This window comes from Erpetoichthys calabaricus, chromosome 14 (genome assembly GCF_900747795.2).
Source record: "Erpetoichthys calabaricus chromosome 14, fErpCal1.3, whole genome shotgun sequence".
Taxonomy (NCBI): Eukaryota; Metazoa; Chordata; class Cladistia; order Polypteriformes; family Polypteridae; genus Erpetoichthys; species Erpetoichthys calabaricus.
The window spans coordinates 28,861,566-28,887,829 of record NC_041407.2 but is presented as its reverse complement, the minus strand read 5'-3'; the positions used below and the strand labels follow the sequence as shown (position 1 = coordinate 28,887,829).

Below are 26,264 nucleotides of genomic sequence, written 5' to 3'. Positions count from 1 at the left end.
TTTTTGCATTATTTGTCAATGCACCTAAAAATGGAGTTCAGAGCAACAGTGCAACAACTATGACCCTGATGTGTGCATGAGACAACATGGGTTATGGCCAGTCAGTGACCACCATGTTACCACAGCTTCAATGAAACTATTCCTGTGGTTGTGGCTTAAAATTATGAAATGAGCCATGAACCTCTTGGGAAAACAGATAGTGAAAACAGAACAGCAGTCAGAGTTATCCTCATTTGTGGTGCTAGTGGAAAGACGGTACAAAGACGTCAGACTACTGGGAGTTCTATGCTATTTGCTGTTATATTTCAAGTTAGTCTACTGTAATAGCCATCTATTTATTATCAAAACCGCATAAATCAAATCTGGACGGTGGGGAGCTAGGACTTATGACTGTGGTATTGGGTGCAAAGTATGAACGTACCTGTCATTACGGACCAGTGGTAAGGTTGCAGTGGATTTGTTGGTCAGGTGCAGTCACCTGCAGTTTCTTACAGTAGTACTGATAGGCACTCTGGAGGAAGTGAGCTCTGAATCCAGTTTAATATAATTATTGTTAGGTTAAGGTGAAGCACAGAAATAAGCCCACTAGCAGGTGGCAGGATGAGCTGCAGATTCTGGAAGCTTACAGGGATACTAACTGCTGTCTCCAGGTTTTAAAAATTATCCGACAGTGTTTCAGTTAGTAATTTCACAGCCAGCTGCTACTGCCTGGAAATGTTTGTCTGCTGTTCTGTTCTAATAATATAATGTATAGAAGGTTGATTCTCAATGTGCACAAAATAATATACAGACTGATTTTATTTTAACTTTAGTACATCTTAAACCTGAACTAACCATTAAATAACACATCTAACTGATGTTGTCCACCACAGCATTGCCTCTTGCAGCTATCACAAGTGTCCCTACCCATTGCTAATGTACCCTTCCGTTTCTAACCCTCTCATCTAGTTCAGGAACTCTAGAAACTGGTGTGTTTCTCACCAGTGTTTGATGCAAAGTAGGAGTCAAACAGGCATGGGGTACCAGTCCTTCAGGGGTCCATTGTGCACAGTAACCCATATTGGGTTCATTTAGAGTTGCCAGTTAAACTAACACGGGTCTGTTTGGCATTTGGGAGGAAAACTTGGAAATATGTTAAAGAAAACCTCTCCACTCACAGGAGAATACAGCAAACAGACAATGACCAAGCCAGAATTGAAAGCAAATGTCCTGGAGCTGTGAACCAGCATGATAGCCACTGCAGCACAGTGTTACCCATTACTTATAATGTACACAGACAAAGCTTTGGAGAACTGACCAGTGTGAAATCTGCCAGTTCTGTTCTGATCTGTACTGAGTTGAGTGTGTAATGTGCCACTGCCCAATTCCTGAACTTGAACACACCATAAGGCCATCACTCTCCCAGCAATGGTACTAATCAGGTTCCACCTTCAATCTTGAGAATTTCAGACTGTATTCATCATTCCAATTACTCCTTAAGTAGAGAACGATCCAAGATCAAAACTTTTAAACATCGTATTCATATCTGACTAAACATCAATACATACATGAAATATATAAAAATATATAACTATTATTATTTCAATCCACAGCGCCATTTCCATCTGTTTTTCACTTGCGTATTTGCCGGGGACTAAAAACATTGTACAGTAGACCCCCACAAAGTCGCAGTTCAGAGTTCAAGGCCTCTGTCATTCATGGATTTTTCCTTAGAACCTATCTAATAACTGTTAGCGGAAACCGCAAATATCCACTGCAATATTTATGGCTTTTTTCGTGGCAATACTGTACTGTAGAGAGAACAGGAAGCAAATGTAGAGGAGAACGCAGCTTGGGATGGTGAAAGTAGCCAATAGAATTTGAAACTGCAACTCCCAGCAGTCCCTGCAGTGGCTCTGATTGGTCTTCTGCTGGGGCTGTTGGGGTCAAAGGATGTCAGTGCGACTTTTAAAAACGGGGCCAGTGATCAAAAGCAAAAAAAAAAGGTTTTGCAATTTGTGTTTCAAGTTACTGTCTGTCTGCCTTCTGTTGGGTTACCTGAACTTATTCGTTTTGTCCTGGATCGTTTCGTGATTGGCGTCTGAATTGTCTGCCTGTGTACATGAGGACTGTAAGTGGATTCATGGCCATCCTGCAAAGAAAGAAGTGCTCCTGAACCCGTCCACCCACAATTTCAGGAACTAGTGGTAGGACTATCTTTACATTCCCATTCAACATGCGGCTCTCTGGACTATCTATTTTCATCATTACATTTCATCCGTTGCCGTTTTTCATGAACATTCTCTTCTTTTCATGATGTACTGTGTGTGTTTTCTTTGTGCTTTGTTGTATTTAATGTCTAATCGCCATAAGGGGAACATCATTGTTTTCATTACATTCTTTATTTGCTATTTGATTACCGGTTTGCTTTGTTTTTGTCTCGATTTGTGAGTGTATGCAGGTCGGGCCAAGGCTAGGTGCGTCCCTGGAATCTCCACCATAAAAATAAATCACCGTCTTCTCGACGTGTGAATCTTAGCGGCACCGGACCGCTACAGCGTTATTCATTTCTCCTTGCTGCTGATTGACTTTGCTGCATCTGAGATCCAGCTGAGTGTTCTTGTGTTTTCTGCTTTGTTCCTCTTAACCCTTAAACCGCCACAACCGGCTATAGTCGTTACCCAGTGTCATTTGCGAGCACGCAGGAGCTGATCAGTCAGTGCCGTACATACGTTGAGCAGCTAGCTCATGACCCACAGTCAGTCCCTTGTGAGCAGGGGGGCTGAACGCACCCCTAGAAGACATGGAGACTCCTCAAAAAAATCTCTTAAAAAACGCTGATAGACTACCTTCACGTTGCTCCCTTACTTGCTGGGCTTACTTGCGGCTGCTCTGTCGCGTGATATGCTTCTCGCGCTACGCATACTTAAAACAGCACCTGGCCTTTTTGGTTGATTGCTTTGTTTCTCTTTCCTCCCCCAGACATCCTCTGCTCCTGTTGGGGGTCCTGCTCCCGTAGTGCTCCCCTGTGATGTTTGCCTATTCTTTTAAACGAGAACTAACTGGTCATACTGAGCTCGTTTTACTTCTGAAAGAGACATGTTTGTTTGAAGTGTTTGAATAAAGTTCCTGTCTCTACAATCTCCTGTGTTTCTGTGCAATTCTGTGACCCAAGTGTGACACCCTGCAGCCCCACTGTCTCTGGGATTGAGCCGCTGCACTAGACTAGCCTGCCAGCGTCAGCGCTTACCTCTGTGTGCTTGCGTGCAGCCAGTTCAAGCGCAGTTGGCTCGGTGATTTCATCCATGGCGTCAGTTGCACCTTGTACATATTGTTCCAGTAGTTTTATAAATAGTTTTTACAGTTCATTAGCAGTGTGTACATTTATCAGTGTTGCAGTAATTGTGATGCTCTTTGGATGAAAAAAATGTGTTCCATTAAAATTTCACTTTTTCTTTGTAAATTGTGACGTTTACTTAAAGTGCAGCAAAAAAGTATTTGGCGTCCAGGGATGCATTAACCCCCGAGTATGTGGCAGTTTAAGAGTTAAAGCCCCAAGATGCCACCGAAACGGCCTGCACCTTCTAAGGCTTCTGGCAATGAAAACGCGCTTGCATGAATTACAGGACATATAGCGGTAACATCAGTATTTTACATTCTAGCACTGCAGGACACATAGCAGTACAGTACTGTACAGTAGACGGGTTTACCTTTACATTCTTTTTTTAGGTAATGTATTAAGCTAAGTTTGAAATTAAATTAAAGTATTTTGGGGGCATATTTAGGGGTTAAACTATAAAAAGCAGCATTTTTTTAACCAGATCCAAAATTTGCGGTTTTTCACAATTTGCGGGTGCTTTAGGAACGTAACCCCCGCAAAATCTGGGGGTGTACTGTACACCATTTTTGGACATATATCCACCAATTGTCCTATAGCTCTGGACACAAACAGCATGTGGAGTAGTGAAGTCCCAGAATTCAGAGATTCTGTCACTCGTTCATTCAGCTGCAGATTCCCCAGCTACTCTAATTTCACCAGTGCAGTAGCTCAGCATCTTTATGGACAAGTCCTCAATGGTCTTTTTCTCTCAATAAACAAGTAGAACAACAAGCATCACATTATCCATGGACAGTAAACTCAAGAGGGACCTTCCTTTCCCTCCTCAACAACATTCAAATGCAATATCAGTTTGCTAATCAATTCATACATGTGCCTTGTGCTGGTCTTTTTCAATTACAAAACAAAGCCAATATTTGGAGAATAACAGATAATTATAATGGGTAATTACTAACTTAACACCACTGCAGGCTGACTACAGAAGGGATGGCTAATGAATAAGGTGAACATTGCAACAGCAGTTCATACGTGATTGAATTTAATGGTCAGACTTGGGCAAACAGACATCACCCAGCTACGAATATGCAGGTAACTGACTTTTAGTTCCAAGCTGTTGTTTAATTTCTCGTGAGCTCCTTATTGGTTTGCTTGACTGTTTGCACACTTTTGTACTAAGTGATTAGTATGAAGATTATTCTTTTAGTCTTTCTTTATTCAAGATGAAGATCACAGAAGCTTAAATAACAGGAGCTGGACAGCAGTCTGCCTTTACTTTCTGATGATTGTTTTCTTGCTTTATTATAGCTTGTACATAATACTGTAGATAGGCTGTCTGCACACTTGCATGAAGCTCATCTTTGGACAGTGGGATAGGTTACAGTCTCATGATTCTTCTTCATAGATGAAATGGTTATATAAGTGTGACACTAAATGAACCCAAACCCTCCAGGCATGTTACCACAATTAAATGACTGCACACGAACATCAGTATGGACTGAAAGACTATTGTGAAGACTTTTGCAGATGCAGAACAGAGTAGTCGGCAAGATGTAAGGTTTCTGAGATAAGAAAGAAAACATTCTCATCTGTAGCAGTACACATGGGCTTTTAGCTACAATATGTACAAATTCACACAATCTGAGCTGTATACTGTCTTTCCATAGAAGAATTTAAAACTCTGAAACCTTCAGATACTCAATATGATTTTAATATACCGGTAGTCTGAATAAATTACATGGAACTGCTTAATCATGTAGCAACACAGAAATAAGATATACTGTACATTAGTGGGTGAACAACTGTAACCTGGGGCCTCATGTATAAACGGTGCATTTGCACGAAAACGCCCGTTTCCACTCTCACTTTGAGATGTACAAAAATTAAAATTGGTGTAAAGCCACACACATTTTCATGGTGGCCTCGCACTATGCGCACGCACGTTTCTGCTCGGTTTTGCAAACTGGCGGCACCCAGCATCAAAGCAGTGCTACTGTTTCTGTGTGGTTTCCCTTTTGTTTTTTAGATTCACATTCACGATGCAGGCTTTATCAAATGCACTGAAATTAATTGCATATCATTTACAAGTGTAAGGCACTTGATTTTAATCATTTTGTAACAACATAATGGTGCACAGAATGGCCAAACTATTTCAAATACCATAGCTGCTTTGGTGCTGTTACTCTTAGTGCACCACTGAGAGTATTTCAACCTGTTTATTGTATTTGTGTGTGGTATCACAGCTGCACAGCTTGTGTCGAGAGCACAGAGGATAACAGCTTCCATTTACAGCACATGCTGCCTCAGGAAAGCCTTCAGCATCTGCATGGATTCTACTCACTCATGCCACAGTCTATTTGAACGTCTCCCATCCGGCAAATGCCTTTTCTGCATGGACCTCAAGGCTCAGAAAAGGTTTCATCCTAAGAGCTATAAACACACTCAATAAATCCATCAAGTGCTTCCGGTAGGACTGTCTGTACTTATTACAATTACCTCACTGTAAACTGACACTACAACTGTCATATTGCACAACTTGAGCCACTTTATGAACCATCTGCACTATCTTCTCTATATGTACATGTATATTGTACTTGCATTTCATATTGTATATTTTTATTGTATTATTATGATTGTTATTTTATCATTTTATAGGAAAATAAGTTTATGGAGGAGTTGCATATTGAATCTCATTGTACCATACAATGACCATAAAGGAATTCAATTCAATGGAAGTGATCATGTATTTACAGATGATGACGACTGGCTTCTAAGTCTATTTAGATTTCCAAGAGAGCTGTGTGCTGTCAGAATACTAGCAGGTATACTTGATATCATTTTTATGATAAATTGCAGTAAAGTGTGTGTATTACAGTTTACAAATAAACTGACAAGTTTTGAAGAATTGGCATTCTAAGCTTGCCGCTGTTTTTTTTTTTTATTACAGACGCTTATTGTGCGGTGGTTGGTTACTTAGAGTAAGAAAACAGAAGGACAGGAATTAGGGGTTAGTATTTTTGACAGACACAGTAATGCTGCAATAAATGATTCCATGCAGGGTTACTCACATCACAGCAGGCATCTTGCGGTAGGCAAGAACAAACACTGGATGGGGCGCCACCTCATCGCTACGTCTGTACCACCGTGCCCCTACAGGTTTAATACATGCTTTAATGCACTTCTTCGTGAAAATGACAACGTGTACATCTTAGTGTTCTAAAATGTTCAGAGAGCTGTAACATCATGAATGTAACGTATTCTGTGTGTTTCCTGTTAGTGTAAGAAACATGTAGTGATTAATAACTGGGTGGGAGAACACACAGAATATGAAGCATTTAACTTGCTGCTTCAGTTGGAATGGGATTTGAGAAGCTCTAGTAAGTTAAACATCGATTTTTAAAGTAAAGTTTACGATGTTCCACTTTAATGACACAAAAAACTATAAGATTAAAGTGGAAATTTTGAGATTAAAATCTAGATTTCAACTTTAATCTCGACATAGACCTTTCTTTTCTTCACTGTGTCCCTATTATGCTTCTGTATGACACTTAGCCACTTGCCTTTTCATGTTGACTTGACATATGACCACTTCTCTTTGGAAATACTTTTTTTATATGTGCTTTTACCATTGTCTTTTAAGAAAACATTGAATGTGGAGATTCAAGGCAAACATTACATATTTACCAGTAGAGAGGAAGCAGATAAAGAGTTAAGAAAGCTGATCCCGACACTTTCCTGAAATAAGACTGTGAGTCGCACCCTGTCATGGCATCGTAAAGAAGGTATCACCGGCTGTCTGATCCGCCTGCAATGACACTGGTACCGTAATTATACATCCTTTTCCCTTCTCGGTCACTAACTGTTTTTATTTTATTTACAATTATACACATTTATGTATGTATGTGTGGAAGAAATTAAATCAGTAACCCTTTTCTTTTTTTTTTTTTACTATTCTAAAGGAGACTGTTTAACACCATTCCACAGCAGTTCACTGTCGAAATGCTTATCAGATAGAGGGGATTATCAGAGATGGAGTTAAACAGAAAATTTCTCTATATGCAGATGATATGGTAATGTATATATCAGACCCACAAAATACTGTGCCTGCAGTCTTAACAGCACTTACAGAATTTCAAAAGATCTCTGGTCTCAGAATTAATTTGACTAAAAGTGTGCTCTTTCCAGTGAATTCTCAAGCACATAATATTAGATTGGACACCTTCCCTTTTATCATCGCAGATCAGTTCAGATATCTAGGGGTAAACATAAAGCTCTTTATCAACAAAATTTCGCTGCCTGTATGGAAAAAATTAAGCAAGACTTGCATAGATGGTCAACCCTTCATCTCACTTTAACTGGAAGAATTAACATTGTTAAGATGAATATCCTCCCTAAGCTTCTCTTTTTATTTCAAAACTAGTCATTTAGCCCGTTACAATAACGGGCGCTAGAACAGTAGTGCATACACATTAGTAGGAACAGTCTATATTAAATGGCAAGGGACTTTGACCTCATTCATTTTGTTGGTCGTATTTTTCTTTCTTTCAGCCTTTCTTTTGTTGATGTTTACTTGCTGAGCTGACCGTTCTTCATGGGCTGCCGCCGTGTATTGTGTGTCTTTAATTTTCTGTGACAGTAATACTGTCTTGTACGGCTCTATTCAATAAGGGCGCGCACAAAAAGGTGAGCTTCAAAAGGGCGACCTCAATTGAGCGCGGCGAATAAAGGTGTTCATAGAAAATTTAGTTCAAATGGCTCTGGAATATGTGAAGAGCAACAAAGGTGCAGATCTTTATTTACGCGCGCCTTTATTCACTGCGCCCAATTGAGGTCGCCCTTTTGAGGCTCGCCTTTTGGTGCGCACCCTTATTGAAGGATACCGTCTTGTACGTCCATAATATACCTTTAATTTTCTCTGCCGGTAATACAGGCGTGCGCGTCGGTAATATGCCTTTAATCTCCTCTGACAGTAATACTGGCTTGTATGTGGCTGTAATATGCGTCACTGTATTGTGTACCTTTAATTTCCTCTCGCAGTAATACTGGTTTGTATTTCCGTAAAACGCCTCTAACTTTCTCTGACAGTAATATTGCGCATCGCACCGTGCCCCGCGCATGCGCACTTCACCAGAAGACACCCACACACGGACACCTGGACGCACACAGGGATTTTATATATATAGATATTCCAATATACATCAATAAATTGTTCTTTAAGAAATTAGATTCAATCATAACCACATTTATCTGGAATTCAAAACATCCACGTATCGAAAGAGTGACTCTACAAAGGCCAAAGGCAGAAGGTGGCATGGCTCTACTTAACTTTCATTTTTACTACTGGGTAGCAAATATACAACATATAAAAACCTGGACATATGATGAACATATGCAGGCTTGGTTTGCAATAGAAATAGACTCCTGCAGTTCCTCTTTATATTCCCTGCTTTGTGCCCCAATAAATGCAAATTATCGCCAATATACTAATAACCCAATTGTGCTTCACTCACTCAGAATATGGAACCAATGTAGGAAGCATTTTAAGATGGAGAATCTTTTATCTGTGGCACCTCTGCACGAGAATCACCTTTTTCAACCCTTGCAAACATATGCAGTTTTTAATGTCTGGAAAACATTTGGGGTTAAATCACTTAAGAGATCTGTACATAGACAACGTCTTTGCATCCTGCAAACAATTACATTCCAAATTTAACTTTCCAGCTGTACATTTCTTTCACTATCTTCAAATCAGAAACTTTGTTAAACAGAACCTGCCCAATTTTCCTCATCTCCCACCTCCCTCTATGCTGGAAAAATATTCATCAGTTTCAGGGACTCGGACAGCATCTCTGCAATATATAAAACCATTTTATAATCCCTCCATTTCAAAGATCCAAGAGGACAATGGGAAAAGGATCTCTCCCTCAACATATCAGAAAAGCTCCATATGCACAAAGCATACGATTATGCAACTAAAAATTATATATCGAGCACATCTGTCTCGCTTGAAATTGTCCAAAATGTTTCCAGGGCAAGATCCAACCTGCGAATGCTGCAATCAAGTTCCAGCCTCACTGGGTCACATGTTTTGGGCCCGCACCAAATTAACATCATTTTGGACCAAAATTTTTAAGTGCCTTTCTGACAGCCTTGGTGTCCCAATCCCTCCTAACCCACTAACAGGTGTGCTTGGTGTTCTTCCAGATGGGCTTAAAGTGGAGAAGGACAAACAAACGGTGATTGCCTTTACTACACTATTGGCACGCAGACTTATTTTGCTAAACTGGAAGAATCCTAACTCTCCTTTTTTAAGTCAGTGGATAACTGATGTTTTATATTATTTGAAATTGGAAAAAATAAAAATCTCACTTAGAGGATCTGTGCAGAAATTTTTCAAAACCTGGCAGGATCTAATAAGCTTTTAAAGCACTGAGGAAGCAGATTCTCTCCCTATTCTCTTTTTTTTTCTTTTTCTTCTCCATTTATCAATATTCACATTAATTTATCTATTTACTTATTTTTACTAGGTTTAAGTTTTATTCTGCTCGCTTTCTCAGGGTTGGGGGTTGATTTGTTTTCAATCCTACTCTTGTAAAATTGATCTATTTGTATGGAATGTTGTGTGATTTCAATAAAATCAATAAAAAAAAAAAAGAAAACATTGAATGGCAGGGGCTATTTTTATATTGATTTTCATATTCAAACATGCAAAGCTCTGGAGGAATCAGGATGGGGGTGCAGGTGCTTGCACATGTGTTAAAATTCACATTGATTGGGATTTATAAAGGGGAAGTGTATGGAACTTTGTTTATGCCCAGTTTTAAGTATCTGAATTTTTTTGTGCACATTTCTGATTTTGTCCGTATGCCATGTTTTGGTGTGCATTCTATGCACAGCATTATACATGAGGCCCCTGGCATTCCACATCTGCTCTCTTTCAAACACTTTTGCAAGTTAGTAGCTATAATTTTTGTATGATTTGTTACTATATGAATTTTACACTAATTTATATTGTAGCCATGTCTGACAAACACACACAGAATAAAAATGTTGGAAAGATTATTGTAAATAAATTCAGGTTACTCTATATGCATAGATATTTTTGCTCACATGGACAAATTGATTTCTCCATACTGTAAATTTAATATACACAGATTTTCAGGAGGTCAGAGCGTTAATAATTGGCTTTAGTTTATTACATAGTCCTTTCTGAGGTCTGAGCAAACCTATGCACTCTTCATGTTAATTTCTCACTTTGTGTCTTCTGTTAACCCATCCATGCAGTAAATGGAAATGACATTCAGAATATTACCTCAATAAAACTACATGAACTAACCTCATATTCCTGCTTGAATCCATAACCTTCACTGGTCTTCATCTGATTGATGTGCTGTAAGAGGTCAGCCACTCTCACTGCAGGGTGCAGCTGACCCGTGTGAAATGGAGAGCCTTTCCGAGTACACTGTCTGCGAGGCGATCCAGCCAGGAGACTGCTAGACTCATTCACTGCACTGCGTTGCTCGTCTGTAAGAGAAGGCAAGACACTTAGGAGGATTTTGCTTATTTTAATTTGAAAAGTACAGGAAACAGAAGGATAAATACAGGGCAATAGAATAACACCTCCACCAGGTTGCAATTGGACAAGTGCTCCAAGAGAACAGAGGCCCAAGGGTATATACAGTGGATTCATAAAGTATTTGGACCCCGTCACTTTCTGTGCTCTTTGCATTGTAGATTTCATTTTAATTGGATATATTTACTATGTTTGCACATCAATCTAGACGCAATAACTCATAATGACAAAATGAAATCACGTTTTCAAATAGGTTTACAAACTTAAATGAATGAGAGGTTCCAGTTTTTGATTTTTAATAAGTATTCAGACCCAGTGCTTTGTAGAAGTCCCTTTGGCAGCAATTACAGCCATGAATCCTCTTGGGTAAGTCTCCACATGTTTTTCTCACCTGAATTTGGCCAGTTTATTCCATTTTCCTGGCAGATCTTCTCATGCTCCATTAGACTGGATGGGAAGCATCTGTAAACTGCCATGTTCAGGTCTCTCCACAGATGTTCAGTGATTTTAAGTCTGTGCTTTGGCTGGGCCGCTCAAGGATAGTCAGGGACTTGTCCCAAAGCCACTCTAGCATTGTCTTGGCTCTATGCTTCGGGTTATTGTCCTGCTGAAAGGAGAACTGTTACTCGAGTCTAAGGACATATGCACTCTGGGGCAGGTTTTCTTCAAGGATCTCTTTGTATTTGGCTGAATTCATTCTTATCTCATTTCTGACCAGTTTCTGTGTCCCTGCAGCTGAGAAGGACCCCTAATGGCATGATGCTGTCATCTCTACCACCATGCTTCACTGTATGGATAGTGTTAGGCAGGTAATGAGCAGTGCCTGATCTTAACTGACAGTGCTTGGAGGTGTGCTCAGACAGTTACATTTTTGTCTCATCAGACACAGGAAAATCTTCTCATGTGCTCCGTCTTTTAAACTGTCATGTGCCTTTTACTCAAGAGCGACTTCTGTCTAGCCACACTACCGTACACGTCTGATTCATGGAGTGCTGCTGAGATGGATGTCCTTTCAATTGGTTCTCCCATCTAGTCAGAGGGCTTCTGAAACTCTGTTAGAGTGACTGTTGGGTTCTTGGTTGCCTCCCTGACGAAGGCTGGTTACTCATTTTGACTAGACAGTCATGGTGCTTCCAAACTTCTTCCATTTCATACTTACTGAGGCTAATTTACTCCTAGGAATACTCAGAACTTTAGAAATGGTATTATTACCTTGTTCTGATTTATGCTTCACCACAATGTAATTGTGGAGCTTCCTTGGACTTCATGGCATATTGTTTGTTCTAACATGCAGTGTGAATTGTGGAACCTTCTATACACAGGTGTGTGTCTTTCTAAACGATGTCCAGTCAATTTAGTTTGCCACAGGTGGACTCCATTCAAGTTCCAGAAACATCTCAAGGAGCATTAAAGCAAGCAGTATGCACCTGACCACAAGTTGGAGTGCCAAAGCAAAGAGTCTGAATGACGTGGCACAGTGGTAGTGCTGCTGCTTTGCAGTAAGGAGACTGTGGAAGATTGTGGGTTCACATCCTGGTTCCTCCCTGTGTGGATAGCGCTTTGAGTACTGAGAAAAGCACTATATAAATGTAATGAATTATTATTATTATTATTACTTCTATGAATGAGAGATTTCAGTTTTTGATTTAAAAAAAAAAAAAAAAAATTGCAAACCTTTTTGAAAGCACTCTCACTTAGTCGTCATGGGTTAGTGAGTGTACAGTGATGGGCAAAAATGGCAAATTTATCCATTTAAAATTAAATGTACAATACAGTAAAGTGTACAGAAAATGAAGGGGGTCTGAGTATTTTCTGAATCCACACACAATAATTCTAAATGAGACCCAAATGCCTAAAGTTAAAAGGACCAAATCACAACGTAGCCCATGAAGCATTAGTAGCAGACATGGCAGCAGATATAACAAACAGTTAGCTGGTGCTGTAACCTGCATTCCACTGAGATTGATCTTCACGAGGAGAAACTTTGGAGGCAGTCTTACCCAAAAAAATAAACTATATATCAAATTTTTCTCAAAGTATGTCCAGTGCTGAAGTCATAACGACTTGACAAAGATCAATTAGTGTATACTGACAGGAGAAATTAAAGATCTCTTCTTTCTACCTCCTTGTACGTCTATAGTCCTCTGAATTTTATTTTTTCTCCATTCCTGCATTTCACTATCACTGCATATTTTGTGGCACTGCATGTACTGTGGTTGTTGTTTCACCATCTTCTTCAATACTGTGTCCCCTTCTCCACATAGCCCTGAAATTTAAGCTCGCAGTGTGGCAGGCAACTTCACTTCAATAATAAAAACCCATGAGATGAGTAACATCTTTTGAAAATGTGCCGTTCTAAAAGGTTCTAGTTAGTAAAAGCAAATTGATAAAGCCAATGCAAGAAAGGAGCAGCCAGCTAATGTTTAACAATGTGCACTGCAGTTAGAAATGGCTTTGTACCACAGGCGGCTTACAGACTTTGTTCTTGTGTATTGTGCTGGAAATCTAGTTTTAATACGCTCTTTGCATGAAACGCTATTTTCCCTTTCTGGACTTGCCTCACCTCTCACTCTGGTTGCCTTGTTGTTCAAATTCATTGGATGTTTTCTTTTGAATTACATTTGTCCTGTTGTACTATGAAAGAAAACAGTTAAATAAAATGAATTGACTAACAAATAGGCATTTGCTCACTTCTTTTGCTGCTGCTATGGGCATCCATGAAGGAGACGGCCATTCTCTCATCCTCCTGCAGAGTGCTCTGGTCAGTGAAGCTCCTGTCCATCGAGCCAATCATGTGCGTCTTCTCTTGACGATAGTTGACAGGGGCCTTGTTGAGCGTGACAGGTTTGCTGAAGTCAGATTAGTACAAAATCACGTAAAGTGAGAAGTGTGAGGACAGGCAAGTTTTAAAATCAATCACTGAACAACATACTCTCTCTGTAAAATGATAACTCTTAGTTTTCAAATGCACAAGACAAGATACTGATACTTCTCTGAAAGTGAAGTTGCTATGTATAAACCATCATGTAAAAAATCTATTTTGTGATGACGTGCAGGGTAGGGGATAGTTAGCTGGCACTTTATGAATTCTTAAAGACTTCTTTTAATGCTTTTAATCCTGTCTTTTAAGCAAACCCTAATTTTGTATATAGCACTTTTGTATAGTGAGGTCAAGTATAATTTACTCTCAAATGCTATAGTACATTTACGATGTTATATATTATTTGAAATCGGAAAAAATCTAATTCTCACTGAGAGGATCTGTGCAAAATATTTTCAAAACCTGGCAGGATCTAATCAAAAAAACATTTTAGAATAATAAGCATTTAAATCGAGGAAGCGGATTATTCACTTCCCTTTTTATTCTATTTATTTTTATTCTATTTATTATTATTGCTTTGGGGCTGTTTTGACCATTATTATGGTTGCGCATGTTCCTGGTGTAGTTATCACGAAGGTCACTTGTCTGATTTCACTGTGACAGTATAAAAGGTCTTCCAAGGCGATCCTTCTCTGTCTGTGCTGCGGATAAAACCCTTTTCTAATTGTGCTACGGAAAATTCACTGTGCATGTTAAACCTCTTGTGATCTTTGCTATCATTTTTTGACTGTTTTACTCTTTCATTTTGGCTCGTTGCAATGCTTTTTCTGATCTTCCTGGTTATGACTTCTTTTCCTGTGTTTGTATGTTCCTCTCCTGGTGACTTTCATGTGCTTTCTGCTTTGTAGTCATAACAATTGCAATCTGGGGACTGTAGCAGACATGAAAGGCTTACTGGACTTCCATGGAGCTTGAATGAGGACAGCTAATTCTCCTCTAACTTGTCTCATTAAAGAGAAAATTTGCGTTTGACATCTCTGCTCCAAGCCCTGGAGACTGTTTTATGAAAGTCAACTGAGGGCAGTTTGTTACTGAGATAGTGGAACCTCCAAATAAAGCTCCAGATAGTATTTAAGACCACACAGTATAAATACTGTAGTGTTTAAATGAAATGGCTGGCTGTTTTATTTGTGTACACATGCTGGTGTTCCTAATAAAGTGGCTAATGTCTGTATATAGAGACATCATGGTGGTCCTGTAGGACCTAATAAAGTGGTCACCAAGTCTATATGTGGATGTCAGGGTGGTGCTAGTTCATGTTTGTGTGTTTTTTTTCTTTAGGTTACTCCAGTATTCATCCCACATCCCTAAAGATATAAATGTAAGTTAACGTGATTCTAAATTTATGCTTTGTGTATGCGGTTGGGCCCTGCAATCAGTCAGGACTAATTCACAAATTGTCCTTGATGTTGCCTCTGTTTTTTTCCAACAGTGGATTAAGTGAATCTGAGAATGTACATTGGTTAGGATGAGCAAAGTTCCATTTAATTAGGGTATGTCTACTTGTTAGGGTACACACCAAATGGAGGGGTTTCTCTGGAATTCCACTTATCTTGCTAAGTTAAATGGCACAAATGCAGTAGAACTACATGGACAGCAGAAGAGGCAGTGAGAATCCACTCAGGGTGTATACACCAGGAGATGGATGGTCAGACACTCTGAAACTCTATTACAGCGCAAATTGTGTCTGGATGTGCGTATGTTACACAACTGCTACTAATTTACAGCGACAAGGAAGTAAGGCTTCCCTCTGAAATGAGAAGTCACTCAAATCATGAACATTACTCCAACCACCAAATATCAAAACTGATAATGTGAAATGTGTGTGCAGGTCTGCTGTACGTAAGACGAGGACTAATCCTAAGGAGTTTTCATTCGCGATTTCAGTTAACACAGGCAACATCCTTCCGGTCAGGAATGGTTCCTACTTGCAGGTCACTGCTAATTCAAATTGAGTCCTGTCTTTTTGTCATCCATTTTGCATTGCCCTGTGAACAGTTGTTTTGTTGTTTTTTTTTTATATATTTCTCATCCTCCTGCAATGTAATGAGTTGGAAATTGTTATAACAATGCATTCATGCTATATACGGTTATTAGACCATTTTTTCCTTGGTCATACTTAAACCGCTCATACTCCAAGCTGAGAGCTTCTGTGTCCAGCACACGGAGCCTTCAGGTGTTCGAGAACAGCTTGAAGAAAAAAGAAAGAAAGAGGAAGACTAGCCATCCTGCAGAAAGAGAAGCACACGTTTAACTGGTGTGCCAAACTACAGATGTGATTCTTTTATAAAAGCACCCAGTGGCTTGGCACCATAAAGCACCTTTAGAGCCACTAATGCCAGCTGATGCCCATTTGAGAGAAATAATAAAAAAAAATGCTGTTTAACGTTTGATCTACTTTTGTGCAGAAAGAGCTTCCAGCAGGGTGGGCTGTGGGTCTGCTGTCAGGAAAATTGCCTGCAGCTATATCGGGCCCGGCAATAACACTTTCTTTTTCTTTTTGCCATCACTCAGATAACTGCTGACAATAAACAGCACAAGTAAGAGATTTTTTTTTTTTTATAGTTTTAAATAAATAATTTGTATTCTTTGTACTACTGAGGATTTGAGAAAAGGGTTAGGGTCACAAAACTGTCTGAAAAAGACAGCTGCACTTCAAATAAAAAATTTCCTCAGTTAAATAAGAAGAATGGCACTAGAGAAAGGAGTCGGGCAAAGTGTGTGGAAAGGCGATAGAAGAAACTCAATAAATTCTTTTCACTTTTTTTAATCCAACACTGCCAAAGTACAAATAAACCCTACACACGAGTAGATCACCAACAGACAGGCCTGAGTATTTGAATACATGCTGCAGTCAGAAAACAAAAGAATGACTTCCACTTACGGGTAGTAAGAGTAGGAATAGCGGTCCCTTCTGAAAAGCATGAAAAGAAAGAAGGTGAGGAAAAGAGAGTTAGGGTGCTTCAGAGTCGCACTCAGGCCCCCAGTGAACCTTGCGGTCAGTGCCCTTCAGACCATTTGTAAAGATACTTGAAGTCTTCAGTGCTTTTAAATAAAGACCGCCAAGCCAGAACTATTTAACTCATGCAAACTATGTGCTCACATTTTACGGAATTAAAAGAATTCGTTCTCTGTAACTTACACCTCAAGGCGTACTCCACCTGTAACGATATTTTATGTTATTCCTCTGCATTGTTTTAATGGTCCATTTCAATGGAGAGTGGAGATAACAAAATACCTGATACAAAACACAATATCAAAAAGTCCCAAGAAAAATATCTCAAGCTATTCTTGTTGCATAATTCAAGTGTCAGGTATCCAGTCCTATGCTCACAATGTCCCAAACACATGTATTTTTACTCAAATATTTTAAGCTTTTGAATTGAAGACCTCCTGAAGACCTCATCATTAAACCTCATTCATTGGCTATCATGGCACATCATGTGATACCAATATTAGATGGACTTTATTTGCCATAAAGGGGACATTTTTGTCTTTTCACCAAAGCTCAATAAATAAGTAAGTAAATAAATAAATATTATAAGAAACAGCTACACACAATAATTACTAAAAAGAAAGAAAATGTTTGACTTGGCTAAAGATAAAAGAGAGCAGTTACAGTCATGGCGAGACATTGTACAGGTGTATTACTGTTGGTATAATGGAGACCCCATAGTGTTTCTTGACAAAATTCTGCTTAATACTTTGTTGCCTGAATTCGTGGCCTCAGTGTTAGGGTGTCAGAGAGAGGATGTGCAGCATTGTTCATAATGGCATTCACTTTTCATTCTCTCCTCCTTTATTACTTCCAGGGGGTTCCATAACAGAGCATGCCATCTTTATCCACGTACTAATTTAGTGGGCCTCACAGTGAAGTTTCTGGCCCAGCATACCACATCATAGAAAATCACACTGACCAACACAGAGTTGTGGAAAATATAACGGGTGTCACTAATCACATTAGAGGAGCACAGATTGCTCTGCCCTCTCTTATATAGCTCCTCTGGGTTATGAAATGAATTCAGCCGTCATTAACGTGGACTCCTAATATTTGCAGTAGTACACAACTCCCTGAAAAGTGACCGGGCACAGAGGCTGTTGGTTGTGGTGAAGGTCCACAACCCATTCCTTGGTTTTGCTGTTGTTAAGTTACAAACAATTCTCAAACCTCTCCACCTGACTCCTCTTGTCTGTCCCATCCCCTTTTTATCAATACACCCCATACGTGCAGAATCATCACAGAATTTCTGCAAGTGACATGACCTGGTGTTATATTTATAGTCAGAGGTGTACAGAGTGAAGAGAAAAGCAGACAGGACTGTTCCTTGTGGTGCTTCAGTGTTGCTCACATCCATATCAGAGACACAGTCCTTCAGGTCTGCCCGAGAGGACACCATAGGCTCATCCACCTGCATATCCCTGAGTTCACCAATTGACAGGCACGCCTGGAGAAATCGAAAAACATAATTCTCACAGTGCTGCCAGTTTTGTTCAGATAAGAATAAGCATTGCAGATCGGATTAAATATTGCATCTTCTACTCCAATCTTTGTCATGTTAGACAAACTGCAGGGGGTTAAGTGGTCTTTCACAAGAGGAATCCTATAGTCCAAGACCAGCCTTTCAAAGGTCTTTATGATGTGGAACATAAGGGTCACAGGTCTGACGTCATTAGGTGAAGAACTGAAGAATATTGCAGAGCACATTGTGAGGAGGTGTAAAACTGAACATTAAAAGTTAACTCTAATCAGATGGAAACTTTCCCTCTTATGTGTGCATTTTCTCAAACAGCCATTCAAAGTCTGACGTACTGCAGTTGTTGGTTGACTTTGATGAATATAACTGTAATGACAATTAAATGAGGGGAGATGTAGGTGTGCAGTATAAAAGCTTGATCTATCTAATCTGAGTGCCCCTCCCTGTCATGTTCACAAAAGGATTTTCTGGAAATTCATTATTTAAAAATATTTTTGAATAAAGGAGTGTTTCTCACAGGCATGCGCATACATCTGGTTATGTGAGATTTGGATTAGGAGACCTGAGAAGTTTGAGATTTTCTTCAAGGACATTTTTTATATTGTTTGCTGTTGCTCAAATTGGGTCCTCGCTTAACCCCACTGTATTGGGAATGTTGTGATCTCCCTTTTCCACAAAAACATTAACTTTTTTTTTGGCCATCAAGAATGATAATTTTTGGGTGGTCTATTCCTTTAATATTTTGTTTTTTGTTTTTCCTATTGTTTTCTCTTTTTTGAACTGCATCAGTGTGGGATGAAAAAGCAGCTTTATGTAACACTGCAGCTTTAATAAAAAATTGAAATAACTAAGGTGCAAACTGGTATCAAGCAAATACATAAAAATCTAGGAGAAATGTGAATTAGGAGAGCAAAGAGAATGTTTGTGATACAGAAAGGACTAAAGTAGTCAGGCAGACACATTTCATCTAAAGGTGGAAACTGGGGCATCAACAGCCCAAACCCCAACACGAACACACACGCACAGTCCCAGGTTCAAATAAAAGCTGGTTTATTAACCACATCACCTCAAACAAGTTACAATAAGCACTAAACACGGGTTCACCTCTGCTCACACTAACTCTCTCTCCTCCAGTCAAGTGTTGCCTCTCTACCCCCCAGCTTCGACTCGCCTGGGTAAGGGAGTGTGGCCCCTTTTATTACAGACTCGGGGGGACTTCCGGTGCCAGGGCGATTGCACGATGGAAGCACTTCCGGGTCATATGGAAGTCCATGATAACACGGAGCTTGTCTCCCTGCAGTGCCCTCTCATGGCACCCAGTGACCCCAGCAGGGCTGCCCTGCTGGACTACATTTCCTGGCATGCCCTACTGGCTTCCCACTGGGCACGGATATTCAGTACTACTGCCATCTAGCGTGCTGGGGGAATAAAAACTTCCCAGCGATATCTTTTCTTTTTCATGAGCTGTTTGTCCAACTTTTCTGATCCTTCCTTCCAGGTCTGCATCTTGTTTCCTCCCCAGACAGGATGCCCGTCCCGCCCATGTGGCATCTACAGCGTCCAACTGGCCTCCAGTGAAAACCAAGGCAGTCATTCAAAATGTGAAGCTGTATGTATTGTGAGACTAAGAAGTGTGAGCTGATAATGATGTTGATGATAACAATAGTTCAGGGGTCGACAACTCTGGTCCTGGAGGACCACCGTGGCTGCAGGTTTTCATTCTAACCCTTTTCTTAATGAGTGACCTGCTTTTGCTGCTAATTAACTTCTTTTTAACTAATTTTAATTGACTTGCTCTTGAAAACTCAGACTCCTTAATTGTTTCTTTTTCCTTAATTAGCAACCAAACAATAATGAGATACAAAATGAGACAAAACAACTGGTGTCGATCATACAATATCTGAAAATAAAGAACGATGAAGGTCTCAGGAATGTCGATCTGCTCAGGTCCCCAAAACATTTTATCAGTGCTCTTAGAAAGAGAAAATCAACAATTTCAAAAATGTCTACTAATACACCACGAAAGCAGCAACAAGCCATGGAATTAAAGAACGGGTTTAATTAACAACAAGAATCGGTGCCCCATTAAGCAGCTGGTTGGAGTGAAAGTGGTTGGAGTTTGAGGCCCTGACTTAGTTGGTCTTCTGTTGGCTCCCTCACTTCACATTTCATTTCTGTTTAGGTGCCATTTAAAATTGAAAATAAGATGAATACAGACGATCCATGTCTGTATAAACTCATCATGCTATTGCTTATCCAAAAATGAAATTTGTAAAACGATAATGGGAGATTAAGGAGAAGTGTGTATTCAAGATCAAAACCATGAGCCAGCTTTTTACACAAAGACTTGTCCTTTAAAAGTACCTGGATGAGATATTGGAACAGTTTAACTATGGTCTGTAGTGCTGGTATAGTCTCCTGTCAGCATCCCATGTTAGTAAATGCAATTTACACAGAAATGCATGTACTGTATATGTACAGTATGCTATATGAATGCGAGTTGAGTAGATGTAAAACAGTGGGACAGATAACTTTGTTTCAGCTTATATTTATTTAAAGTGTTTATTTGTATTATTCTTGATGACATACCAGATGCATAGAAGCCTTATTATGTCTTATATTAAGGTTGAACTTTATAATTAAACTGTAATTTTTTTTTACCACAGGTGTTAACTGTTCTTTTTTTAATTAACAAAATTAAGTTCTTTAGGTGTACTGTTCAATGACCATAAAAATACTAAAATAAATACAATTTCCTTAAAATACATACTAATAAAATATGTACAAAAATATTTATCCATAATACATGTGGCATAAAAGAAAATAAAATTCTTCTCATAATTACACATTGTCATATTGTTTCATTTTTTCTGTAATGTACCTATCACAAGCGAAGCTTATTAAAAAAAAAGTAATTTTCACCATTTCTCTAACAATAAAAAATATATATACACACTGACACAATCAATTAATTGGTATTGACAATTAAACACTGCTTAAATATAGATATACCTGCACTTATAAGTTTTAATCATTAATTGTACTAGTTTATTAACTGTTAAAAGTACACATTTACTCTATTTATACAGGTGTGTTTTTTTTCAGTGTATCAGCTGGACATTCATAATTCTTGAGGTGTAATTATAAATATGGAATACTGTTTTAATAACGCAGGACTTGTTTCTTACCAAATATACACTGTATGCCACACAGCAACAAATAATAAACAGTACAAATCTTTAAGAGTTGTAAATGTATCAAATGTTCATAAGTTATTCATCAAGAGTATGATTACCAAGTTTATAAGAAAAAGACACATTCTGCTGTTAAGCTAACAAGATTATTTGTTAACTAAGCAGCAATTTCAAATCCGTCTTTTATGTTTTCTTTTTCCAATGGAAAATATAAGCTGCTGTACTTAAAACAAGCTTGCGGTGTCCGGCTTAATTTAAAGGACAAAATAAAAAGGTCTGAATTCATTAAAGTAGCTTATCTTCCTGTTTGTTTAACTGCACATTATTCCTTTTTCTCAGTCTATTACTCAAAGACTGATATTGTGATCGTCTCTGCTCTCTTGTACAATAAGCCTTGACTTGCTTTGTTAACACAACAGGAAGTTCACTGCAGAGTTTAAGAAAAAAGAAAAACAAATGCGTGCCGACTCAATTACTGTAAAGGAGCACTGCAACTAAATTAGCACAAAGCCTAGAAAAGCAGGGGCTGAAATGATTTGTTTTTGTGATGGACTGATTTACCAATCGCTGTTCGTGCATTTTTAGTGAAAATAGACGATTTAGATCAGTGGCCAATCCATTGAAGCATATCTAAAAATTAGACTTTTGATAATTCACTTTATTTAACTCTTCAAGAAGCATGACAGTCCAGGAGTTGGACTTGGCCTGTAATATAGTGATGTGGTCTGCTAATTAAGAAACACGCTCCAAACGTAGCAGTCAAGAGCTGCTCAAGATGTCAAAAGAAGCCACACACACACTTTTTATAAGGGCTGACCTGTTATTAGTATCCTTCTCTGTCACTGACTCATTTTGGCCCAATGGTGGAGGTGAATGGTGCAGCATTTTAAAGTCTCTTGAAGCAAAACAAAAATAAAATTGGGGATTATAGCAAAGGCACCATCAAATTTGAACAAAGCAATAATTCTGATGACGTGCACTAATTGGCAGTCTTACTTATCGACATTTTACTTGCGTACATGCTGGACAATGTAATTAAGTCCAAATTATGTTATTTTATGGCAGAATTTTAGAGAATGATATAACTCTGGTGTCACTTCCCATGGACAGGAGCAGTAGCTTGGCATTACAGCAGTGGTAATAAGTACTGCATAAGATGAACCGAGGAGGGTCAGTAATATTTCACAATAACTGCCAAAGTTTTATTTTTGAGTATATTGCTATGATATAGTCGCAATGGTACCAGGCCACAGAATACAAATACAAAGCGTGGAGTACAAAGTGTAAACCAACTCCACACCAAACACCATACCCCTGCCTCCTCGACTTGATTTACGCTCGACTGCTCAGGCCGTATGTGTCCCTTCTTGCTTGACATTAGCTTCTTCAGCTCATTTTGACTCCTCCGTCATCTCTTTTGCTGCTTTTCTTCCTCCCCCCACCTTGATCATGTATACCCCCACCTTGATTCATTTCTATGTTAAGGGCTAATCCTTAATGTCATGTGTTCTGGAGCCAAAGCTCTACTGTCTGCTGAATATCCAGCTTCCAAAAGCTACTTATACACAGTGGGGCTGTTGTTTCCACCAGGAAGACCCTCACATAGGGAATATACCAGATGCCAGTCTTTCCTGACATTAGAATTCAAAATCTTTCTGCTGGTGTTTCTTTTTCACTTCAGAACAGGAACCAACTATCAAGCTGTCTATCCTACACTTTATGCCTGCATAACTTGGTCAGATATTTACACACAGACAGAAAAGGAAATAGTCACATACCTTTATTACCTTAACTGCATGTGCACTGCAAACCTAGCTGAGGGGTACATTGATTACTTAGATTTCAAACCATCTTAGACAGGTAGTACAGCTAGTGACAATACACAGTGCATCCGGAAAGTATTCACAGAGCATCACTTTTTCTGCATTTTGTTATGTTACAGCCTTATTCCAAAATGGATTAAATTCACTTTTTTCCTCAGAATTCTACACACAACACCTGATAATGACAACATGAAAAAAGTTTACTTGAGGATTTTGCAAATTTATTAAAGATAAAAACATTGAGAAAGCACATGTACATAAGTATTCACAGCCTTTGCCATGAAGCTCACAATTGAGCTCAGGTGCATCCGGTTTCCCCTGATCATCCTTGAGATGTTTCTGCAGCTTAATTGGAGTCCACCTGTGGTAAATTCAGCTGATTGGACATGATTTGGAAAGGCACACACCTGTCTATATAAGGTCCCACAGTTGACAGTTCATGTCAGAGCACAAACCAAGCATGAAGTCAAAGGAATTGTCTGTAGACCTCCGAGACAGGATTGTCTCGAGGCACAAATCTGGGGAAGGTTACAGGAAAATTTCTGCTGCTTTGAAGGTCCCAATGAGCACAGTGGCCTACATCATCCGTAAGTGGAAGAAGTTCGAAACCACCAGGACTCTTCCAAGAGCTGGCCGGCCATCTAAATTGAGCGATCGGGGGAGAAAGGCCTTAGTCAGGGAGGTGACCAAGAACCCGATGGTCACTCTGTCAGAGCTCCAGAGGTCCTCTGTGGAGAGAGGAGAACCTTCCAGAAGGACAACCATCTCTGCAGCAATCCACCAATCAGGCCTGTATGGTAGAGTGGCCAGATGGAAGCCACTCCTTAGTAAAAGTCACATGGCAGCCTGCCTGGAGTTTGCCAAAAGGCACCTGAAGGACTCTCAGACCATGAGAAAGAAAATTCTCTGGTCTGATGAGACAAAGATTGAACTCTTTGGTGTGAATGCCAAGCATCACGTTTGGAGGAAACCAGGCACTGCTCATCACCAGGCCAATACCATCCCTACAGTGAAGCATGGTGGTGGCAGCATCATGCTGTGGGGGATGTTTTTCAGCGGCAGGGACTGGGAGACTAGTCAGGATAAAGGGAAAGATGACTGCAGCAATGTACAGAGACATCCTGGATGAAAACCTGCTCCAGAGCACTCTTGACCTCAGACTGGGGCGACATTTCATCTTTCAGCAGGACAACGACCCTAAGCACACGGCCAAGATATCAAAGGAGTGGCTTCAGGACAACTCTGTGAATGTCCTTGAGTGGCCCAGCCAGAGCCCAGACTTGAATCCGATTGAACATCTCTGGAGAGATCTTAAAATGGCTGTGCACCGATGCTTCCCATCCAACCTGATGGAGCTTGAGAGGTGCTGCAAAGAGGAATGGGCCAAACTGGCCAAGGATAGATGTGCCAAGCTTGTGGCATCATATTCAAAAAGACTTGAGGCTGTAATTGCTGCCAAAGGTGCATCGACAAAGTATTGAGCAAAGGCTGTGAATACTTACGTACATGGGATTTCTCAGTTTTTTTATTTTTAATAAATTTGCAAAAACCTCAAGTAAACTTTTTTCACGTTGTCATTATGGGGTGTTGTGTGTAGAATTGTGAGGAAAAAAATGAATTTAATCCATTTTGGAATAAGGCTGTAACATAACAAAATGTGGAAAAAGTGATGCGCTGTGAATACTTTCCGGATGCACTGTAATACTGTATTAATCTACTTTATGTTGTCTTGATTTGTTTATATTAATTACTGATATTGCTTTAACTGTCATTTTTGTGTTTGTGAATAAACACTATATGTTTTTTAAATCACTGTAAATACATTGTAATAGTAAGTATATATACATGCAGGTTTTAGGCCTGTGCTCAGTGGAAAACTCTACACAAAATAATCTGAATTCTTCTGAATCTGAGGCGCCAAAAGATAACATGACATGTATTCACATTACTAGTCCAGTCTGAGTAATGAGTCGTATCTTGGGAGAGAAAGCAGTATGTAAAGGATATGGCTGAGGCGGTCCGCCGTTTCTTTTATTTGTTCCAGTTTCTGCGCCTGTTTCAATCTCCTGTATCTTTGCATGAATGTGTAAGCATAAACTTTGAGCGTCATATTGTCACTTGATTCTTTTTCATCCCACATTTTTTTACAGCTCAGCCCCTTGCCACATACATTTTAACATATAGAGTTATAGAATTTTTAAACTCACTGAAGCCAGTGCACCTACACATGTTTATATCAAAAATGCACCAGGACATATGTGTATATAATGTGACAAATACTGTATATTTAGCATTCTACTTGCCTTGGGCTGGGATATACCAGGCACATGTCAGTTGTACTCACCCTTTCTTGATTACAATGATGATTGCTCCAAGCAGAAGAATGAGGACCACGAGGCCACCTGTACAGATTCCCAGAATTAGACCCATCTCTTCAGAGTGCTGGGATACTTCTAAGGCTCGCTTTGTATCTTTGCATGCAGCTGCAAGGGAACCAGAAACATCTTGCTTTTGCAATGGTTGATAAATCTTCTTGAAACTTACCACTTTTGGTGTCTTTTGATTATGAATCATAAAGCAGACATAACTTTAAAGCCCTCTGTGAAGAAATCTGTTTCTAAGGCAGCCTCACCCACTTGACTTCAACTCAGAACACTGACAGTTCTACCCCCATCTCTGACTCACTCCCTGATGCTAAGCCGGTAAATTAAACCGCCTGTTGGAAGTTTATATGCAAGCATTTGTAGAAAAATGAGCGTGAAAGTGAAGCACCTGGTTTATTTTAAGAAGAGGACCTGTATAACACAAAGGTACTGTTTAAATTTCTACCTGCCCCATATTTTGTGCTGTCACTAGACAGATAATATATATCCAGGGTAAATAAAACTTTACAGAAACACAAGCAAAATGTAAAATTTCTAACATAGCAGAAGCCCCCAAACACACAGAAGAACTTCTGGCTTGGATAATCATAGAGCTGCTGCCGTCTGACACAGGGATGTAGT

The 26,264-nt window shown here is 39.4% G+C and overlaps 1 protein-coding gene across 4 annotated transcripts in view; it reads right to left on the bottom strand.

Moving 5' to 3' along the window:
• Positions 1-26,264, bottom strand: part of LOC114664826 (receptor-type tyrosine-protein phosphatase U-like) — a 1,094,815-nt gene that overhangs the window by 156,347 nt on the left and 912,204 nt on the right. For 2 of the 4 annotated variants that reach the window (XM_028819112.2, XM_028819113.2), the window contains exons 14-17: positions 25,604-25,742; positions 16,652-16,681; positions 13,578-13,735; positions 10,650-10,837 (exon numbers count right to left, since the gene is read on the bottom strand). In XM_028819112.2, the coding sequence (XP_028674945.1) occupies positions 10,650-10,837; positions 13,578-13,735; positions 16,652-16,681; positions 25,604-25,742 (515 nt within the window). The remainder of the gene's footprint in view (positions 1-10,649; positions 10,838-13,577; positions 13,736-16,651; positions 16,682-25,603; positions 25,743-26,264) is intronic. The other 2 variants (XM_028819114.2, XM_028819115.2) reach the window with 1 other exon arrangement.